Source organism: Tinamus guttatus, unplaced genomic scaffold, assembly GCF_059628265.1.
Source record: "Tinamus guttatus ecotype Peru unplaced genomic scaffold, ASM5962826v1 Tinamus_guttatus_pri_ptg000223l, whole genome shotgun sequence".
NCBI lineage: Eukaryota > Metazoa > Chordata > Aves > Tinamiformes > Tinamidae > Tinamus > Tinamus guttatus.
Genome location: NW_028288757.1, coordinates 636,884 through 656,543, shown reverse-complemented (window position 1 = coordinate 656,543; position 19,660 = coordinate 636,884). Strand labels below are relative to the sequence as shown.

Genomic DNA, 19,660 nt, shown 5'->3' with positions numbered 1-19,660 from the left:
CATCACTGAAAAGAGGCCGCCCCATCCTCCTCACTGCCTCCCTTGAGGTACTTCTAGACACTGCTCAGGTCCCCTCTCAGCCTTCTCTTCTCCAGCTGAACAGGCCCAGCTCCCTCAGCCTCTCCTCATAGGGCAGATGTTCCAGGCCCCTGATCATCCTCGTAGCCCTGCGCTGGCCTCTCTCCAGCAGCTCCACATCCCTCTTGTCCTGTGGGGCCCAGAACTTGACACAATACTGCAGATGTGGCCTCACCAGGGCTGAGCAGAGGGGCAGGAGGTCGCGGTGACGGTGCAGGGCTCGCGCCTCTGCCCGCGCCGTCAGCGGTGCCAGGGCTGCCACGACGGCGCGGGGACACGTCGGCACCAGCGAGCAGCTGCCAAGGGGCAAATATCAGGCACGTCTAAGCAGAACACAGAGGCCATTTCACTTCAGGCACGAGAATATTTTGCTGGCTGCTGCTGTCTGGGCAGCGAGAGCAATTCACAGCGAGCACCAACCTAATTCCAACGTGCACGCTTTTTCTTTCCCCTTTTGTGACCATGTTTTCTTTGCAGATCTGCTTCCCCTCGCGCGCGTTTGCAGCCAGGGCTCGCGGCTCCCGGCGCGTGCTGCAGCCCAGCCGGGTGGTGGAGGGCGCGGGGAGGTTGCCTGTTCCCTAGCAACCGGCGGGATTTCGGGGAAAGAAAGAGCGGGAAAGGCTTGGAGAGCTCCCCCAGGAAAGGAAGAGGAAGGACTAAAAGGGAGAAGAGAGACAGCAAAAGGGCAGCTGGCAGGACGCCTCCATGCAGCCGGCTGGAGCTCTGCCGCGCGCGGTGCCGCGTGCTGCCCGCTGCAGAACCAGGACACGCTGCGCATTGATGCATGGAGCTGATTTTCAGCTGCAGACCCAGCACGTGCCAGGGGAGCGTAGCAGATACTGCCCAGCTTTATGGACAGCCTTTCCCTGCCAGACTAGACCTTGGTGACTGAATTACAGCTGGGCTGCTGCAGGCCGCGCTGATAAAAGCAAGAACTTGCAGCCCTGGCCCTTAATACAGCAAAGATTTATTTCTTAAATATGAATTAGGCCAGCAGCACTAGAGGAGCTGGAGATGCACACCTGGGTATTGATTGCTGGTGTAGCTGGAGTTATGTAGCAGCTGCCAGGCAGAAACGAGGGGCAGTGCAGGTTGTCCTGCCCGGAGAGCCACGGCGATGCCGCCATGGGCGCACCGTGGGCCGGGCGCCGCGCGGGGACTGACGCTGTCTCTGCTGCTCTTCTCTTTGCGCACGCTAGGGCCGAAGATGACGGGCGCCGAGTGCGTGGAGGGCATGGCTGCCGGCCTCTACGAGGAGCTCTTCGCTGTCCTCGTCTCCCTCATCAACAGGTACGGGCGCTGCGGGGCCAAAAGGGCAGGTTGGTGACATTCGTGGCTCGTGTGTCCTTCTGGCCTGAGCCAAGAGCAGTCTTGATGGGGAGATGCATCTAGTGGGCAGCGCTGCCTGCTGCAGAAGGGTAATCTGAAAATATCAGTGCTGCTGCCTGTGGGGTCTGCGGTGGGCTCCCGCGCCAGCGCGCCTGGCAGCGCGCACCAGCAGTGCCCAGTGAGCAGCAGTAGGTGCCAGCCCTGCCGCAGGCCCTCCCATCCCTCCTCCCTGCCCTTTCCCTGCTGGCTTTGGCCGCGTCACCCCATGCCAGGTTGCTGCTTCTCTCCCGGGCGCCCTCATGGTGCCGCGATGCCCTCCCCGGTGCGCAGGGATGGCGCCGCATCCCGGCACCACATCCCGGCGCCGCATCCTTCGGCTGCCCTGCCTCGCTGCCCGCTGCGAGCCTGGCTTTTCTGGAGGTGGAGGCTTTTGCTGCAGTGAGACGCGTCTGCAGCCTCCCCGCTCCCCTGCTCTTGGCCCGGAGCCTTCCCGGCTCCTCGGGAGCCAAACCTCCCTGGCCATGGGATGCCCGCGGTGTTGGCAGCCGATTAGCACGTTTTCTGCTGCAGCACACACCTCCGTCAGATGCTTCTGCTCTGGAGATGCTTCCACTAATCTCGTCTCCCAGGAGGTAGCACAGTAAGTGTAAATACCGAGCAGCTGAAATCAGAGCATTGCAGCGCCGAGAGATGCAGCTTGTTTACTTATTAATAATAGATGTGACTTTGCAGATTGAAATCAAGGTTACCAGTATGTACAGAGCAACCAACCAGTCGGGGATTCCCATGGTGAAGCAGGCAGATGCTTGCTAGGAATGGGTTCTCGATAAAAGCTTGATTGCAAGACAGGATCAAAACATCAAAAATCAGACGCTTTGGCACCAGGGATGCTTTATCAGTCTGTGTGCCGTTGTCTGGGGACTGCTGAAGCTCAGCAAGTGTTCCTTTGCTCTGGCATCCCAGCAGCACGTCCTTGCTCTCCATTCCAACTCAAGAGGCAGGACGGGACGGGTATCCTCTGTGGTCGGGTGTCTGCCTGTTCGCCTGGTGTAAACCTGAAATGAGCTACCCAAATGGAGTGATTTAGTAGTGGGCTAAGAGAAGAACCAGGTTCCCATTTAGTTTTCTTAACTCTGGTTTGCGACTCAAATCCTCCAAGTCAGCATCCACATCAAATCTGGTGATTGGAAATACTCTGTGTCATTGTCACAGGCTTATTTTAGCCTACACTTGCATACTCAACTTATGGCAAGCAGATTTCAGAGAAGAATTACTGTAAGGTCTCAGCAATAGCAGAAGAGCAAAATATTGCTGGTTCTCTTGAAATACAGCATTAGCTCAGAAGGTATGTCCTACGTCCTGTCTTCCCTATAAAGCTTGCTTTGCTTTTCCTGATTTTATTTTCCAAGCCGACCTAACAAATCCTTTTAACTGTTGCAACAGAAATTGTGTCGGTCCAAGTGAAAACAGATGTTTCAATGCAGTCAGGAAAATGTTATTTTCCTCAGTGAGCTGATAATGATTGTGAACACGAATCGTTTTCAGCTTCTGCAGTGCCAGAATGTCACACACGCTGGTGCTGCTGCAGGAACGTGCTGATAGGAATTTCTGCAAGCGATTCCTGAGTATATTTTTGTTTCTTCATTCAACCTTGTGCTTTCGGAGTCTTTAAGCAGCTCCTGAACATGCTGTTGTTCCTCCATTCAACCTTGTACTTCCATGGGGTGCAGGGACCCTTGGGGGCCTGTGCCATGTAGCAGAAATGCATCCTCTAAAACCTCGTCCTTGCGCAGGAGGAGGCGCTGGGAAGCGCCCGGGAGCTCCGCAGCCCGTGGATTAAAGTCCCAGGGATTTTCCAGGGTTGTGCTGCCCTGCAGCTCTGCTCTGCAGCTCTGCGAGTGGCTGCAAGCAGCATCTGAAGAGTTGTGAGCAGCATCTCTCCTTCTCCCAAGAACCAGCTTGCTGCCTCTTCCTCAGATAATACCTGTTACTGTCAGCAATTCCAGTGATAGATTTAGTCACGAACTAAAGATCGGCAGTTTTCTCCTGTACAAAACCATGTATGTCATGGTCCTACAATCCGTGTTTTGCAAACTCACCTTGTCATCAGTGGTGGCATCACAGGCCGGTTTTGCCACTTTTCAAATCAACTGTTTTGTTGAACCTAATGCATTTGGATTAAGATTTAGGATTTTAAATAAGTAGAGTGTCAGGACAAGAACGAACGCGGAAGGGGATGCATCTCATCGTTTCATTAACGAAGCATTCGTTAGGCCAGGCTGGAATAGCCCATGCCAGACGGGCTCTTCTAGGCAAGGAGAAGCCACCAGGCTTGAGTAGATCAGTGAAGATGTGGGTGAAAACCAGGCTGCAAGGGGCGAGAGAGGAAAATGTGCTCTGTGGCGGTCAGTGCTCCAGGTCTGGGGACACGGGTGGGTGGAAGGTGCTGGGACGGTCACGGGTGCTGGAGTGACCGCTTGGAACGGGGCCCGTGACGGGTCGCGCGCTGGGGAGGCAGCGGCGCTCCGGGAAAGGCTGCTCCCATGTACGGCTGTGTCCCCAGGTCCTTCTCGTCCCCGCACCTCTCCGTGGGCTCCATCGCGGTGGTGGACACCCCCGGCTTCCACAACCCGCGGCACCAGCGGCGGGAGCGCGCGGCCACCTTCGAGGAGCTTTGTCACAACTACGTGCACGAGCGGCTGCGGGCCCTCTTCTACGAGAAGGCGTTCGTCTCCGAAATGGAGCGCTACAAAGAGGTGAGGGGCCGCTTGCCAAGGTGTCGAGGCTGTGCTCCCGGCCAGGTGACAGCCCCGGTGTCCCGCTTGCCCCCAGAGGCACGAGCCTTGCATGTGGCTTCGTGGCCCTCGTCCCCTGCAGTGGTGGCCACCATCGAGGAGCTCAAACAGGGGGGTCTGGAGCCAAGGCTGCCCCAGACCTCTTGGGTCTGCATCTTGCATGCATCTTGGATCTGTTCCTTGCATGCTAGAAAGGCCAGACTCCTTTGGGCATTTTTTGTTCGGGCAAGCTTTCCCCAGCTCCGAAAGCTTTGGACCCTTCTGCTCGTGCAGCTGAATTCTTGCTAAGTTTCTGCAGGTGCTCCATAGAGAATTAATAGGAAAATGGTAAACTACTCCAGCAATAAACTGCTGTACAGTTCTGTAAACAGACACAAGCTTGTTAGGCATTATTATGAGTACTTTAATACTGCTGGTTTTGGAAAAGTAGTTGAATTTGCATGGCTGAATATTCCCACCTGGCTCTTGCACGTGTGCTCCTCGGCAATGAGGAATCCGCAGGTGCCTGGTGCTTGCTGGGAGCTCCAGGCTCCCGCGATGGGTTTATCCGTGCGCCGGAGCGGGATGCGCGGGGCTCCTCACAGCGCTGCCCCAGCGGTGCCTGGTGCCGAGTGGGATTCAGAGCCTGCTGCTCGTTTCTGCTCGGCCCGCGCGCAGGGTGCAGACATGAGTCCCCGCACAAAGCCTCTCTGCGTTACTACGGAGAGGGATTAAAGCTTCACGTGTCGCTGAACCTCCATCCCTGCTTTGCACGGGGGCACGGGAGGCCGCGTGCTCCGCGCGCTCCGTGTGCCGAGGGTCCCTGCTCGTGGAGCTGCCTCTGCTCCGGCTCCGGCACACGTGGCATCCTCGTGAGCCCCTGCAGGACCCCGAGCCGGGCAGCGCAGCGCTCGACCTGCGCTTCTGCTCTCGGAAAGGGGAATTTAACAAAGACAGTGGGGAGCGCTCAAGCTGCAAATTAAATAATTGATTATTTTCTCGATGCTTTCTTGTTAAATCTTCAGGTTTTTTTTTTTTCCTCCGTATTCTCCACATGCATTATTTATGCAGCTTGTCTGGCACACCCGGGAGTGCTGCAAAGCCCTGTGAGCGCCGCGGTCCTGACAGCGCTCCGCGCGGCGGCAAGCGCGGCTGTGCCCTGCGCCGCTTCCGAGCGGTCCCGCCGGGAATGCTGCTCAGCCCATGTTGTCCCGCGACGCAGAGCGGGAAGCACCTTCTTCCCCTGTCTGCAAGTGCCTCTCCTCTTGGATTTCATGTGTCAGACCGTGACTGAAGTGAACGTTTAACTGATGTTTTCCAGGAAAATGTTGAGGTGTCTTTTGATCTTCCAGAGCTCTCTCCAAGGGCCACGCTGTCTGTCCTCGATCTGAACCCATCACAGGTAATCTGTCCTGATAATCAGAGGGTAATTTGTTGCTCTGCCCATGCTAGTAGCTCCGGCACTTCACAGGCACCTTCCTCCCTCCCAGCAGAGCCAGGAGGCAGAGGGATGTCTTGTGATCCCTCGTCATGTGCTTGGCACAAGCAGAGCAGCTTCTAGGGCTGTTAGAGGGAAGGGTACAGCCTTGACCGGGATCTTCTTGGTGTTTTAAAGCATTGACCGGGATCTTCTTGGTGCTTTAAAGCACGTTTTAGTGCTGGTGGAGGCGCAGAGACAGCCCCTGGGATGAGCTCTGCATGTCCTAGGGTCGCTGCTGCCCCAGCCTGTCTCTCCCGAGCTCTGTTCATCCCGTCGGGTGATGCGGGGCTCCAGGCAGGGCTCGCAGCGCTGCTCCCTGTGCCCGGGAAGGGCAGCGCTGCCGGGGCCGTGCTCAGCGCCCGGGACGTGCTGTGCCGCTCGATGCTGCGGGTTTCAGCTGGCCGCCCAAGCCCAACTTGTCTTCCGTAGATGGCCAAAGAGCCACTGCTGAATTGCGAGATGTGCGCCCAGGTTGGACTCGGACTGGTGACCTGGAAATGAGAAATCCCTTATCCCTGTGGTGGCCAGAGCCCCGGCCCAGCAGCTCCAGCTGCCTCAGGCCAGGTCTGCCCAGCCCGGTCCAGGGAGCCGACTGGGCAGGGGCTGCCTCCCTTCCCAGAGCTCGCGCCCTCCCTGCCTCTCTCGAGCCCTGAGCAGCTTTTCCTTCACTAGCCACAGGCTCTGCCTGGTAGCCCAGCGGCCGGGCCCCGGGGGCTGCTGTGGATCCTGGACGAGGAGGCGCTGGTTCAAGGCTCTGGGGACAGCGCTGCCTTCGACCGCTTCTGCTCCTACTTTGCCAAGACAGGAGCTGACTTGGAGGGTAAGGGACGCGTGGGGCAGCTCGGCAGCTCCCTGGGCTTTCTGGCTGCCTTGCAGGGCCAGGAGGACCGAGCCCAGGAAAACCCTTTTCATGCAACCGCTGCAGACCTCTCTGCACATGCAGCCCCACAGCTACTGCCCCATAAGCTCCCGTTGCTGCTGTGTTGCTCTTGCAGAGGATCGCTACGTGCGCAAGTGCGAGCAGGAGCTGCACTTTGAGATCCTCCACCAGCTGGGCACAGACCCCGTCCGCTACGACCTCACCGGCTGGGTCAGCAAAGCCAAACTCAACTTGTCTGCGCAAAATGCCATCAAGGTCCTGCAGCAGTCCAAGGTGTAAGTAAGAGTGCAGGGCATAGGGGTGTTTAAAGTGCACGCCGAGGCTCAGGGGTGTTGTTAGGATTGCACTGCCCAGGGTCTCGCTCCCCGCAGCACCAGTGACGCTCGCCTTGCTGGCGAGCAAGGGGAATAACCAGTGCGGTGCTGGCCAGGAGCTCGGCATCCCGCTGCTCCCGTTGCCTCTCCCTGCGCTGGAGCAGGTTGCACCGGGCGCCAGGGCGAGCAGGGGCCATGCAGGCTCCGTCCTGCGTCGGGGCAGGGCGGTCGGGTCGGCGCGTGGCTGTGTCCAGCAGCGAGATGCTGCCCACCAAGGGCAGCTTCCCCGAGCGACCGCTCGTGCTCGTGCTGCTGGAAACCTTGCAGGCTAAATTGGAGTTGAAATGCAATCAAGCCGCTATTGGCATCTTCATGTTCACCGTAAATTTAACCTTCTGTTTAACAACTTTCAGCTCATTTTGTTTGGGCTTCAGTTCAGGGAAGTTTTAATAACCACGAACAGCTCGGTGCCCAGGGCAGGGGTAAGCGGCAGAGGGAAAGGTGCCTCTGCACCCCCTGCCCTCTGCGGGCTCTTGGTGCTGGTGGGTCTGGGCTGGCCTTGCAGGGAGTGCCAGGATGCACAGGGCCCTTTTGCTTCCCCTTCAGAGGACTGTTAACCTCATTGCCAAGAGGGTTTCCCAGGCCCCGGCAGCTGCAGCTCTGTCCCCCTTGTCTCTCTGCTTCGCTCCCGACAGGAACGCGCTGAGGGATCTGTTCCTGCCCCGGTCCAGAGCGCCCTTGGCTTGTCGCTCCGTCACAGGCCTGGAGGGATATTCCCAGGCGGCCCTGCAGCGCATCGGCTGCGTCAGGAAGACCTTCTCCAACAGCTTCGCTGCCGTGAAGAGGAAATCCGTGTGTGCCCAGCTCAGGCTGCAGGTGGTGAGCGCCCCAAGCACGTGCCTGGCTGCACGGGGCGCGATGCCGCGGAGCGCCCGCCGTGCGAGTTGTGTGCCAGGCTCCCGCTGGCATTAGTGGTAATGAGACGCCTGAGTCCTCTTCTGAGGACAAGCCGTAATCTCTGCAGACTGGTCTGCCAGGCCTCCTCCGGGCCCTGCATCTCCCCTGCTCTGTAGCCCTAAGCCCTTGCAAGAATACACCCACTTGTTGCATTTTTCTAACTGATTTTCCTGACAATGTAAAGAAAGGTTCTGCTTGGTATCTGTGACTTGCCTCTTAGTCCCACACCTGCAGCACAAGCTGCTATTCCTGGTTATGCAGATGTATTTCTAGTGCTCTGAGAATTGCTCCTTTTTGCCCATTAAACCCCCAGCTGGGCAGAGAGCGCTGGCCCCTCTGCCCCCATGTGCAACCCCTGTGTTCCCCATTCCCCCACCCGCCCCTGCGTGCGACCCCACTCCCTCCAGCCCTGACGCCTTTGCCGATCTCCGTTATCCGGCAGGACGCGCTCATAAACCTGCTCAAGAGATCCCAGCTGCACTTCATCCACTGCCTGGTGCCGCGGGACGGAGCCGCGGCGCCCGAGGAGGAGCTGCGGCTGGACGTGCCGGTGCTGCGCGCGCAGCTGGCGGGTGCGCAGCTGCTGGACGCCGTGCGCCTGCACCGCGCGGGTGAGCCTGCGCACGCGCCTTCCGTCCCGGGAAAGGACGGGCCGGCGGGACCTGGCGTCCGCACGACCCCCGGAAACGTTCCTGCCCTCCCGCCTGTGCAGGTTACGCGGATCGGCTGCCCCTCGCGCAATTCCGGCGCCGCTTCCAGGTGCTGGCTCCGGAGGTGATGAAGAGGCACATGTCTGCCTACGAGGTGCCCGACGAGAGCAAGGTACGGCCGGGGCCGCGTGCTGGGAGCGATCCAGGCTGTGCAATTGGGAGCAATTACTGGAGCTCCCTTGTGACACGCAGCCCTGCTCGGGCAGTCGTGTTACCCGTGCGTGTGGCACTGGCCGTCCTGTCCCTGCACTGCTAGTGGAGCCTCTTCCCGCCTCCAGCCCTGCCTGTTTGTTTGGTGCCAGGGGTGAAACAAGGTCCGTGTTGATCCTGACATGTTCAGGGACCACAGAGCTGCTGCCTGTGGGTCTGGGAGCCTCCAGAGCCTCCCGGCAGCCACGGGCAATGCTCCCTTGCACAGAGCTCCCCTGGGCTGCAGGGCTGCACAGTTGTGCACGAGGGTGCCAGCCCGCAGAGCTGTGTGGGGACAGCGGGAGTGCAGGTCCAGGGGGTTCCTGGTGCAGAACCATCTTCAGGAACTAGGAGTGATGGAGAAGCAATGTGTGCAGGGAGGTGCAGGCTGACCCGCTGGGCCTGGCAGGGATACCGGCTGCTGCAGGGCCATTCCCGGAATAGCAGCAAAGCTTTCAGTGCCCCTCAGGACTGGGCTGCTGCTCGTGTAGTGTGTTTGCTGGCATCACTGCACCATGGAGAGGACTTGGAGAAATCAACCTGGAAATGAAGCCTGCTATTTTTTTAAATACTCAAAAGTAAATGGTTTTGAAATTCCTGCTTGCTTGGAGCAGGCAGACGCCAGAGCTCTCCGGTGCTGCCAGCCTCATGGGGCTGGTTTTGCAGGGCAGGGCTGCACACACTGTGCCCATGAACTCCCTTTGCCTTGCCCATCCCTCGCCCCATCCAAGATGGGATCTCTGGTACTTCCCATGGAGCATCCCCAGGGCTCCGAGGTGTCTCCTTGCCTCGTGCTGACCCTCCAGATTGACAGAGCTCAGAAACGAGGTAGAAGGTTTTAGCTCTTGGTGGTTCTGTTTGTTTCTGGATAAATGGGCAGTGCAGAAGCTGCTAAGTGTTGGGGTGGGCAGAGCCAGGAGGAGATGGATTAAACACAGCCACGTGCACCGTGGTGCAAACCACCAGCCAGCGTGCGCAAACGCAGTTAAGACCTCGGGATATAATAAGACAAGTTTGACAGTTGGAAAAGGTCAATATTGTTATTAAACGCTGTAAGACGGCAGGGAGGGCCCTGTTAGCGGTGTGTAAGCAGGAGATTTGGAAAATCCCATGCTCCCTGGAGCTCGTTGTCGCACGGTTCCCTGAGCAGAGGGGATGCAGGCTCAGGATGGCCCGGCAGCGCCCTGGGACACACGCCGGGAGCATCTCCCTCTCCTGCACCCGCACATCCCCGTCCGTGTCCTTCCAAAGCCACCTCAGCAAAAAGCCCTTTCCAACCAGTGCTCGTGGCTGAGAAGCTGGTTTGGAGGCTCCTCCGTGCGCCAGGCTCCCAGCGCGGGAAGTCACAGATGCAAACGGCCATTTGTTTTCATTTTGTGCTCTAAAAATCTCTGATTTGGTAAAATCGTCTACAACAGCTTGCTGGAAACTGAATTGTCTTTTTTTCCCACCCTTAGTAAACAAGTATCTTGGGAATGTATGAAGTAGTGGAGTGTACTTGTCAATGTAACACATTTTTCGAGAAAAATAGTAGCTGCTGGGCTAATATTTTGTTTAGTAGCATGTCTCAGGAGATCTACCAATATCTTTTAAGGGTTCTCAGTGATATTTCTGTAATAAATCCCAGACTGGAGAAGTGCACATGGACGGCGGTTTCATTGCAAGCCTGAGAAAGAGCTAAGTTTAATGAAAGCTCCGTTCAGGTGCGGGACCCTGGGCAGATCCGGGGCTTCTCCATCAAGGATCACTGCCATGTGCAGACGGGCTGCAGTTACTGTGGCTGGAAATCAGGCAGGAGCTGGGAGGACTGGGGGGTGTTTTGGTTGGTCTCTATTGGCTATAGGGATGATCTTATTGCTCACGCTCCCAAATTAAATGAAAAATTGAGGGAAAAAAATATTTATTTCGGAATTTCTCAAGTTTGCTCTGGGCCCGGGGCGGTGCGAGCGGCCGGTCCGTGTCATGCCTTGATGTGCTCCCTCTCTGCAGGCCATTCAGGAGCTCTTCCAGGCGCTCGATCTGGAGAAGAAAAGCATCGCGGTGGGACGCAGCCAGGTACGGGGCAAGAACGAGCCCTTCTCCGCTGCCCTCGGTGCGTACGAGCACAGTCGTCCCCAGCCAGGCCCTGCCGGTCACCCCGGGCTTCCCCAAACGAGGAGAAGCATCTCCCGTGCTGCAGAGCTTTGGCTGATGGACCAAAGCCTGGTGGAAACTGAGGAGGAACCTCCCAGGCCCCATTTGAAAGCATTACCCTGGGTAAACTACATACCTAACCATCGAAACCCGGCTCCTACTGGCATTTAAGTACCTAATTACCTTTGATTTCCCACTGAACTAAATGGGGCTTAGGAAACTCGTGGTCTTTAATGGATTGGGGTTAAAAGGCTGCTGAAATGGGCAGTTGCAGATGCAATAGTTGTCACAGCAACAAAATATGAACTTAAAGCTGATAACCTCAAAGAAAAATTAATTTTGTATGCATGCTAGCGTTTAGCTCCTGGAGTCTATAAAGATGGAATTCATGGAGCAGTTCTGTGAAGCAGCATAACTTACTTTCATCCTGTGTACTGCAGTTTGCAATTATCTCTTCTATGAAACTCTTGTACTTAATCAATAGTGTGATAGCAGCTCCAGCTACTTCTTGTTATATAGGAGTTAGTTTTGCCATCACTTTGAGCATTGATTTTGTACTAGCTTCTAAAACTCACTGGCTTGTGAAGTTAATACAGACATTAATGAGACAATCAAATAGGTGGCGAAGCAATCATAGCATTATCTCAAGAAAGTGAATTTCCCTGGAATTGTGCTTTGATTCAATTTGCCATCTTTAAAATGCAGCTCTTTAAGTATGCCACAGGGTTCGCAAACATACTTTATTTTTTATTAAAACTGAATTATGCAAATGGTGCACAATATTTGGGAGCAATTGGTCCACATCCCAAGGGCTTCAGCAGGCAGCGCCTGAGACACATCTTACATTCTGAAAGATCGATAGTGGGCTAAATTCAACAGCATTAGCAATCTCTACTGTTTATAGCGTCTTTATGGCAAGATCAGATGAAGAAAATGGTGTGGTTAATTTTGTTCTTCCCATTGTAAACCACATCCATTTTCCGTTGCTGTTATGTGTGCTGCTGGAAATGCCTTTGTGGGCAGCGGCAGCAGCGTGGTCTTTGCAGAGGGTAGGAGATACGCAGTGGCCCATGGACGTTTCAAGGACGTACAACCTCTTGTGAGTGGTTGGTGCTTATGTCAAAAGGGAAGGCAAGAGAAGAGACATGACCAGTGTGAGCACAGTGAAAAGACAGGGGTGTTCAGCACTGAAGTCCCCAGGAAACCAGGGGGACAGGGCAGCTGGCACCTCTGCAGGGCCGTGTTTGGCCCCGTGACGGTGGCTCAGGACACTGGAGGGGGCTGGGGACAGACTGGTGGGTTTGGTGTCCTGGCTGGACGGATGCTGGTGACAGACCCTGTTCGAGGGTGGCTAACTGCCCCTGTGTGCTGCTAGGTTTTCCTGAAGGCAGGGGTCATCTCCAGGCTGGAGAAGCAGCGCAACAAGCTGATATCCCCAAAAATGATCCTCCTGCAGGCAGCGTGCAAGGGCTTCCTCAGCCGGCAGAAATTCAAGAAGCTAAAGGTATCTATCCCTCGGGCCACGAATACCCAATGCTTGTTGTAACCTCTGAACGGTGGCACAGAGCCCCGTGCACCGCGCGGAGCAGGTGACCCGTGTCGCGCAGCTTGTCCCCTCCGATGCCGCGCGGCTCCCTCCGCTCGCTGCCGGCTCCCCACGTCCCTTCCCGTGGAACCGGCCGAGCAGCCCAGCCTGGCCCTTCCCTGCACGGCTGGGTGCCGCTGCGAGCTGCGACTCCTTGCAGATCCAGCGCCTGGCCGTGCGCTGCATCCAGAAGAACCTGCTGCTCTACCAGGCTGTGCGCCACTGGCCCTGGTGGCAGCTCATGAGCCGTGTGCGGCCCTTGCTCAGCATCAGTGTTGCAGAAGATCAGCTCCGTGCCAAAGAGGTATGTACCCAGGGACGGGACGGGATGGGACGGGACAGGACAGGACGGGATGGGACGGGATGGGATGGGATGATTTTGGGGCACTGCTTAGCAGACTAGTCAAGTTGGAGGTACCTGCTGCCAAGGGAAGCATTACTCTGGCTATCCAGAAGTCTTCATGTTCTTAGCACTGCATTTTTTTGCCCTGAGTAATATGTCCTATAGGGCTACAAAGGGAGAAATAACACCCTTCCCTCCCTGGAGCGGCGGTTGCAGGTGTCCCATGGTCCAGCCTCATTCCAGGGATGTGGCTGTCCTGGTGCCCTCCCGACTCACCAGTCCCTTGGGCTCTGGACACCAAGCCCTTTGCTGGCTGTCCCCCACATCAGTCTTTGGGATGAGCAAGCCAAGTCCATCCTTGACATAAGGGACTGTGATCTGGAATGTCATTGGAGTTGTGCTTGCTTCTACCAGAGCTGAAACCGGTGACAGGAGACTCTTTAGTGGGTGTTTGCTGGCCTGGAAAGCCACCTCTCAGCCTTTCTCACAGTGTGTGACCTGCGCCAAATTCCTGGCCCATCTTCCCTGGCTTTCCTGCTCCTCCTCTTGCTTTAGTGAAGTTTTAACAAGATGTTTTTAGCCTGATTCAGACAAAATAAAAGCTGGCCAAGTGTGCGTTTCCCTCTCAAGATTTGCCTTGCCCCGCCGCCACCGCTTGTCCTCTGTTTTTGTCACCTCTCTGCACCCTCTGCTTGTGCTTGCACATCAAAGCGGGCAGCACGGCAGCCAGGAGCCTGAAGGAAACCACAGAAGCCCACGTGCCTCTGCCCCGCTCCGGTAGCCTGCCAGCGTCGCGAGGAACGCTTGTTGAGCAAAGTTCAGACGCTTGGATGCTCATCCCAAGCTTCTGAGCTTTGCTTCTCTCTCGTGCAATGTGGTGTACATACACCAAAGCTGACATTCCCTCCAACAAAATTCATGTCAGGAGTTAGAGTCCTAGCAATTTGCAGCGAGCAGCCTTCAAATCTGCCTGGTAAATTCTTTTAATAAGGCAGTTATGTCTCTCCCACTTAGTTTTAACAGAAAACAATGTATTCGTAAATAAACTGGGGATATTGGAGCTCTCAAAATCTTTTTCTTTTTCTTGCAATTTTGCCCAGGAGGAGCTGGCAGCACTAAGAAGAAAGCTAGAAAAATCAGAGCAGTCATGCAGTGAGCTCAGGCAGAACACGGAGAAGCTGGAAAGCAAGGTAAGGGCAGGGAGCTGCCCCGGGGCACGCGCAGGGCCCTCCGGGAATGCGGTGGAAACAGCCCCGTGGGGATGGCTGAGGACAGCGCTGCGAGGACTCGAGCAGGACTAGCCGCCCGCGCCTGCAGCTGAGTTTCATAGAATCACAGAATGCTTAAGGTTGGAAGGGACCTCTAGAGATCATCCAGTCCAACCCCTGCACACGCAGGGTCACCTAGAGCACGTGGCACAGGACTGCGTCCAAGCGGGTTTGAAGATCTCCAGAGAAGGAGACTCCACAACCTCTCTGGGCAGCCTGTTCCAGTGCTCTGGCACCCTCACTGTTAAAAAATTCTTCCTTAAGTTCCTGTGGAACTTTTGGTGCTTCAGTTTGTGACCATTTCCAGCGCTGCGGTTCTCCCCGGCCTCGGCAGAGCAGCGAGGCACTGGAGCTGGCAACCTCAGCCCCTGGCCGTGCATCAGTGCTCCTCCACCAGCCGGAGCACTTTGTTTTGTTTCTAATCACCAGAGAAGGTTCCTTACCCGGTGATTAATTGTTCCAGGTTGCAGGCGTGAACCGTGCCCGTGTGGGAAGCCGGCAGCTCTTTGCCGCTCTCTGCCCAGCGGTCGGGGCGGAGAGGGCTGTTTCTCGGGGCGCAATCATCGTTTGCTGCTCGCCGCCGTTCAAGCCGCACAGCGGTTGTTTCTTTTTGAGGCCGCTAATGCGGCCGCCCGTGCCTGGTGCAGCTCGCGCACCGCAGCGCCTGATTGCGCGCGGAGGAGGCAGCGATTAGTGAGGAGGAGGGAGCCGCAGGGCCCGAGCTGCCAGCAGCACCCGTGTTCGGAGGCTGCTTCTGCAGGAGCCGAGTCCATGCGCTGGGACCAGCGTCCCTGCGGGCACCTCTGGCCTGGCAAATGGGGTGACACCCCCAGAGATAACCTCATTGTTTGTCCCCGTGAATCCCTAAGGATTTTGACACTCCGTGCAGCTGCCTGCATGCTTTGTCCGGCCCCGATCCCAGCGCCGTGCTCCCGGCTGCATCCCGGCCCGTGCTCTCCGGAGCCGCAGGAGGGAGCAGGGCCGCCCGGCCCTGCCCTGGCTCACCGCAGTGTCAGTGGGCTGAGAAATGGCAGTGCAAATGCAGCCCCTTCTCCTGACAAAGGCTCTAATGAGAATAGGAAATTATATACAAATATATCATATTCTCATTACACTCTCCACATTGCAATCGTGGTGACCTCCACAGGCACCCGAAGTGGCTTAGTTTAACAGAATGAATGCTAATAACGAGGAGGACGCCTGCAGCGAAGGCAGCCGGCCTTTCCCCCGGTGTCGCGCGTGGCCCCACGCGAGCGGCGGCAGCGAGGGGCAGCGGGGAGGCTCCGCTTTGGGACGAGCGGCTCTGCCGCCCGCTGCTCCTCGGAAGGGACTCGGGGGCTCGGGCAGGGCTCTGTGTGTCCAGGGCCGCTGTGGGTGCCCGGGCTCGGGCACAGTCCCGGAGAGGAAAGTGAGGAGAGGGGATTGTTCAGCAGCGGGAACCCCGAGGTTGCTCTGAGCTCCCTGAGGTTGCTCTTAGCACCCTGGCGTGCGAGGCTCCAGCTCTGACTCCTGCTCTGATCCCAGCAGGAGCAGCCAAGCTGGGCAGGTGGCATCAGATGGGGGAGAAGAGCCATTTCAGGGCTGCACGCTTCCTGCTTTGAGCTGCTTTTCTGGGTGCTTCATAGGTGTGAGGGCTGGTTCAGAGATGCTGGTCCTGCAGCCCCGCCATCCCTCATGAGGATGGACCAACTCAGCCTGATTCAAGGGGTCGCAGCCACTTTGAAAAAAGTGCAATTAATTCTCTGGATTAATAATTCAATTCTCCATTAATTTGCTTTTTGTTTCAAATGAAATTTCATGCTAATCAGCCGGAGGAGCGCGGGAGCCTCGTTAGCCCTGATTGCAGCGTGCGGCGGGTGCCCGCGGCCAGCGGGGGCTGCAGGGACCCGCTGCCCATCCCTGCATCCTGGCACGTGGCGCACGCGGATGTCGGTCGCCGGCCCCGCGTCGGTGCAGCCGAGTCCCCCGGCCTCACCGCTGCCTCCTCCCGCGCGCAGATCATCGACCTGAGCACGGAGCTCGCGGACGAGCGCTTCAAGGGCGATGCCACGTGCCAGGCGCTGGACGGGGAGCGCGCCGAGCGGCTGCGGGCCGCGCGCCAGCTGCAGGAGCTGCAGGTAGGGAACGCGATGCCCCCCGCGAGCACCGGTGTCCCTGGGCCACCGCTTCCTTCCTCCTTGCTTTTACTGCCAGAGCAAACACGACCAAGTGCAGAAGAAACTGGAGTCGGTGGAGAAGCAGCTGGAAGAAGCCCAGCAGCTGGTCCAGCTGCGTGAGATGAAGCTGAGCGGCTCCGGCGGAGGTAGGGGCATGTACAGGGTGCTTAGACCCATTTTGAGCCCTAACGTGATGAGGAGGCTGCTAAGGTGTGGAGGAGGAAGGTTTCGCTCCTCCAGCACTGCCTGGGGTGAGGAGCACCACGGGAAGGGATGCACCAGGAATGCACGGGCCAGGCAGCCATCCGAGCCCGCATGTCCCTGCCTTCCCAGGGGACGAGTGGCAAGTGCGCTTCGAGTGCGCGCAGACGGAGATCGGCTTCCTGCGGAAGCGGCTGGCGCAGCTGGACGAGCGGCTGGAGGCCGAGCGCGGCTCGAGGACGGAGCTGGAGCAGAAGGTGAGCGGGGCCGGGGCTGCTCATGTGGGAGGCACCGTGCCCAAAGCCGGTGCTGGAAGGACAAAGTAAAGGAAGGCACGTTGTTCATGGTGCATTAACAAGTGATAGAAAAGCCGCCTATTCTTAGGAGCTCGGGTAATGCAACACAGCCCATTTACTTCCAGATAGTTAGTCTGGAATTACAGGCTTCATTACCAATTTTGCTTATTTAAAGTCATTCCCTAGGGTGGCAGCTCCCTTGCTTGTAGCAGCTCAGCACTTCGTGCTGCAGTTCCTGAGGAATTAATTCCCCCTCGGCCAGTGTGGGCATCCCGTTCATACAGCAACGGGAGGAGATGCTCTGGTCTCGCACAGCCTGGCGTGCGCAGAGATGCGGCGCGTTGGGTGTCAGGGCACGCGGGGCTGTTCCTGGTCGGCGTGTTGGGTGTCAGGGCACGCGGGGCTGTTCCTGGTCGGCGTGTTGGGTGTCAGGGCACACGGGGCAGTTCCTGGTCGGCGTGTTGGGTGTCAGGGCACGCGGGGCAGTTCCTGGTCAGTGTGTTGGGTGTCAGGGCACACGGGGCAGTTCCTGGTCAGTGTGTCGGGTGTCAGGGCGCGTGGAGCCGTTCCTGCTCGCGGGCAGGTCCCGTGTGGTGCCCGGGCTCGCGGGGCCGCTCACGGCCGCCCGTGCCCGCAGCTCGGCGAGGCGCGGGCCGCCTACGAGGCCGCCAAGAAGGCGGCGCAGCAGCTGAGGAGGAAGTGCCGGCGGCTGGCCTGCGAGCTGGAGGACACGCGCCTGCTCTCGGAGAGCCAGCAGAGCCGCAGCCACGAGCTGGAGAAGAAGCAGAAGAAGTAAGTGCGGCCCCGCTGCCCTCTCTGCATCTCACACTGCCCCGGGAAGGCCCCCACGAAGCGGGTGCAGAGGAAGCTCCTTGTCCCGTCCCGGTCCCCTCTCCCACCTCGGGACGGCCCCACCGCGCGCTCCGAGCGCTCGGCAGGAGGGTGAGGCGTCCTCCCCCGTGCAGGTTTGACTTGCAGCTGGCCCAGGCCCTGGGGGAGTCTGCTTTTGAGAAGAGCCTCCGAGAAAAGGTGACGCAGGAAAACAGCAGCATGCGATGGGAGATGGCCAAACTCCAGCAGAGCTTAGAGGTGAGAGGGAAACGTGGTGCTTTGCTGCGCGCCTGCAGCCTCCGCGCAGCCCTGAGGACAAAGCCGTTATCTTGGCGGTTTCATCAGGGACAATCAGTTACAAACCAGGCAGCTTGATTCTAATTTCTTTTAGTGCAGCCTTGGGATGTGCCTGGTGTGTTTAAATAGCAGCATCCTCTACTAGAAGGAAACATGGTGGCATTTTGCAAGCAGAGCCCCAATCCTTCCACTTAGCCTCTTAGGTGCTCCCTGATTCCCACCACGTCCCCCACACCGTTATTGTGCAAAACTGCACCCGGTGCTGATCCCGTGGGATGTGGGGCCGGTATCCACACGGGTGGGTGGTAGCGGAGAGCAGGACACCCCAAACATGTCACTCCTTAACGCAGGGCAGGAGGGAGGCAGCGGGTGCTGCAGGATGCAAGGAGGGGACGCGTCGTGGGGGCGAGAGGGGAGGTGGGCATCCGTGGGGACGTGCCTGGTGCTTCCCGCGCAGCAGAAGGAGGCGGAGGCCCGCGGGCTGGCGCAGCGCGCGGCCCAGCTGGCCGGGCGCGTGGAGGAGCTGAGCGCGCCCAGCGCCCGCGACGCCCGCGCCGTGCCCGCCCTCCGCAAGCAGCTCTGGGACCTGGAGGCCAGCGCCGGCGAGCAGCAGAAGGAGCTGGCGCGGCAGACGGCCGCCGTGGAGCACCTGGAGCAGGTAGCGGTGCCGCGGCACCGCCGCGACACCCCGCGCCCGCTGCCCCGGGTACCGTGCGCCCGCGCGACCCGACCCGCTGCTCTGGGGCTCTTGCAGCTTCACCAGCGGCTCGAGCTGGAGATCGAGCGGATGAAGCAGATTCACCAGAAGGAGCTGGAGGACAAGGACGAGGAGCTGGAGGACGTGCGGCAGTCCTGCCAGCGGCGGGTAGGGATGCGCCGGAGCTGGGGTGGGGACGGGGCAGGGTCAGGTCCATGGGTCCAGGACGGAGACCTGGGAACAGCGGTTGCTTTGGGCAGCATGGCTCCCTCCGGCCCTCCTGCCTGGCACCACGGTCCCCTTCATCCCAAGGCTCATTCCAGCAACAGACGTGCTAGATTGGAGATGGATTTCCCTGTGCTCCCTCTGTCTGTGATGGAGGAGAAGAGAGAAAAACTCCCGGGGTTAATCGCTCCTCTCCCAGCCCTCAGTCGCTGGTGGCCACTGCTCTACTTGCTCCGGGTGCTGCAAAATCCCAGGTGTTGGGCAGATGTCAGGCCCTGTTCTCCAGGGATTTGGGCAAACGGGGCCTCAAACCCTTGGCAGTCCCAGGCACCACATTCCTAAAGAGCAGAGCCAGAGCCAGGCCAAGGGCACCTGCTCCAGATGGCCAGGGCTCTATTTCAGTGGTGGTCTACAGAATTCACCCTGTTGACAAGGTTTTGAGAAGGTCGTGAGGCTGGTGGCCGCAAACATGAATCCCAGTTTCCCGGAGGTCCCTGGGCTGCTTTGTAGCAGCCAGTTGCTATTGGGCCCGAGGCAGGCCTGCCTGTGGATAGGGAATTAGCTCTGTGGGGCTTAGTGAGCGGCTCCACTCAGAGCTCGGAGCACGAAGGGGCACGGGGACCGTGGTGCGGGCGGCCGTGCTCCCGCCTGATCCATGCTCGTCTCCTGCGCGCAGCTCCGTCAGCTGGAGATGCAGTTGGAGCAGGAGTACGAGGAGAAGCAGATGGTGTTGCACGAGAAGCAGGATCTGGAAGGGCTCATTGGCACCCTGTGTGAGCAGGTAAGAGGCTGGAGCCCACGCACGCGTCCTGCAGCAGCCGGGGCTTCCCCGGCACGCGCGGGAGCAAAGCTGCTCCACTGCGGCACCGCTCGGAACGCTGCCCGTGGGAAGGGGCGCGCGGCTGCGCATGGACATG

At 58.3% G+C, this 19,660-nt stretch overlaps 1 protein-coding gene across 1 annotated transcript in view; it reads left to right on the top strand.

Moving 5' to 3' along the window:
• Positions 1–19,660, top strand: part of MYO18B (myosin XVIIIB) — a 51,072-nt gene that overhangs the window by 11,919 nt on the left and 19,493 nt on the right. The window contains exons 6-25 of the mRNA XM_088525050.1: positions 1,278–1,368; positions 3,971–4,163; positions 5,503–5,583; positions 6,334–6,481; positions 6,657–6,816; positions 7,551–7,734; positions 8,255–8,423; positions 8,525–8,634; positions 10,701–10,766; positions 12,220–12,348; positions 12,590–12,733; positions 13,873–13,962; positions 16,038–16,157; positions 16,234–16,342; positions 16,530–16,654; positions 17,331–17,485; positions 17,659–17,782; positions 18,279–18,479; positions 18,576–18,686; positions 19,420–19,524. Of these exons, the coding sequence (XP_088381176.1) occupies positions 1,278–1,368; positions 3,971–4,163; positions 5,503–5,583; positions 6,334–6,481; positions 6,657–6,816; positions 7,551–7,734; positions 8,255–8,423; positions 8,525–8,634; positions 10,701–10,766; positions 12,220–12,348; positions 12,590–12,733; positions 13,873–13,962; positions 16,038–16,157; positions 16,234–16,342; positions 16,530–16,654; positions 17,331–17,485; positions 17,659–17,782; positions 18,279–18,479; positions 18,576–18,686; positions 19,420–19,524 (2,615 nt within the window). The remainder of the gene's footprint in view (positions 1–1,277; positions 1,369–3,970; positions 4,164–5,502; positions 5,584–6,333; positions 6,482–6,656; positions 6,817–7,550; positions 7,735–8,254; positions 8,424–8,524; positions 8,635–10,700; positions 10,767–12,219; positions 12,349–12,589; positions 12,734–13,872; positions 13,963–16,037; positions 16,158–16,233; positions 16,343–16,529; positions 16,655–17,330; positions 17,486–17,658; positions 17,783–18,278; positions 18,480–18,575; positions 18,687–19,419; positions 19,525–19,660) is intronic.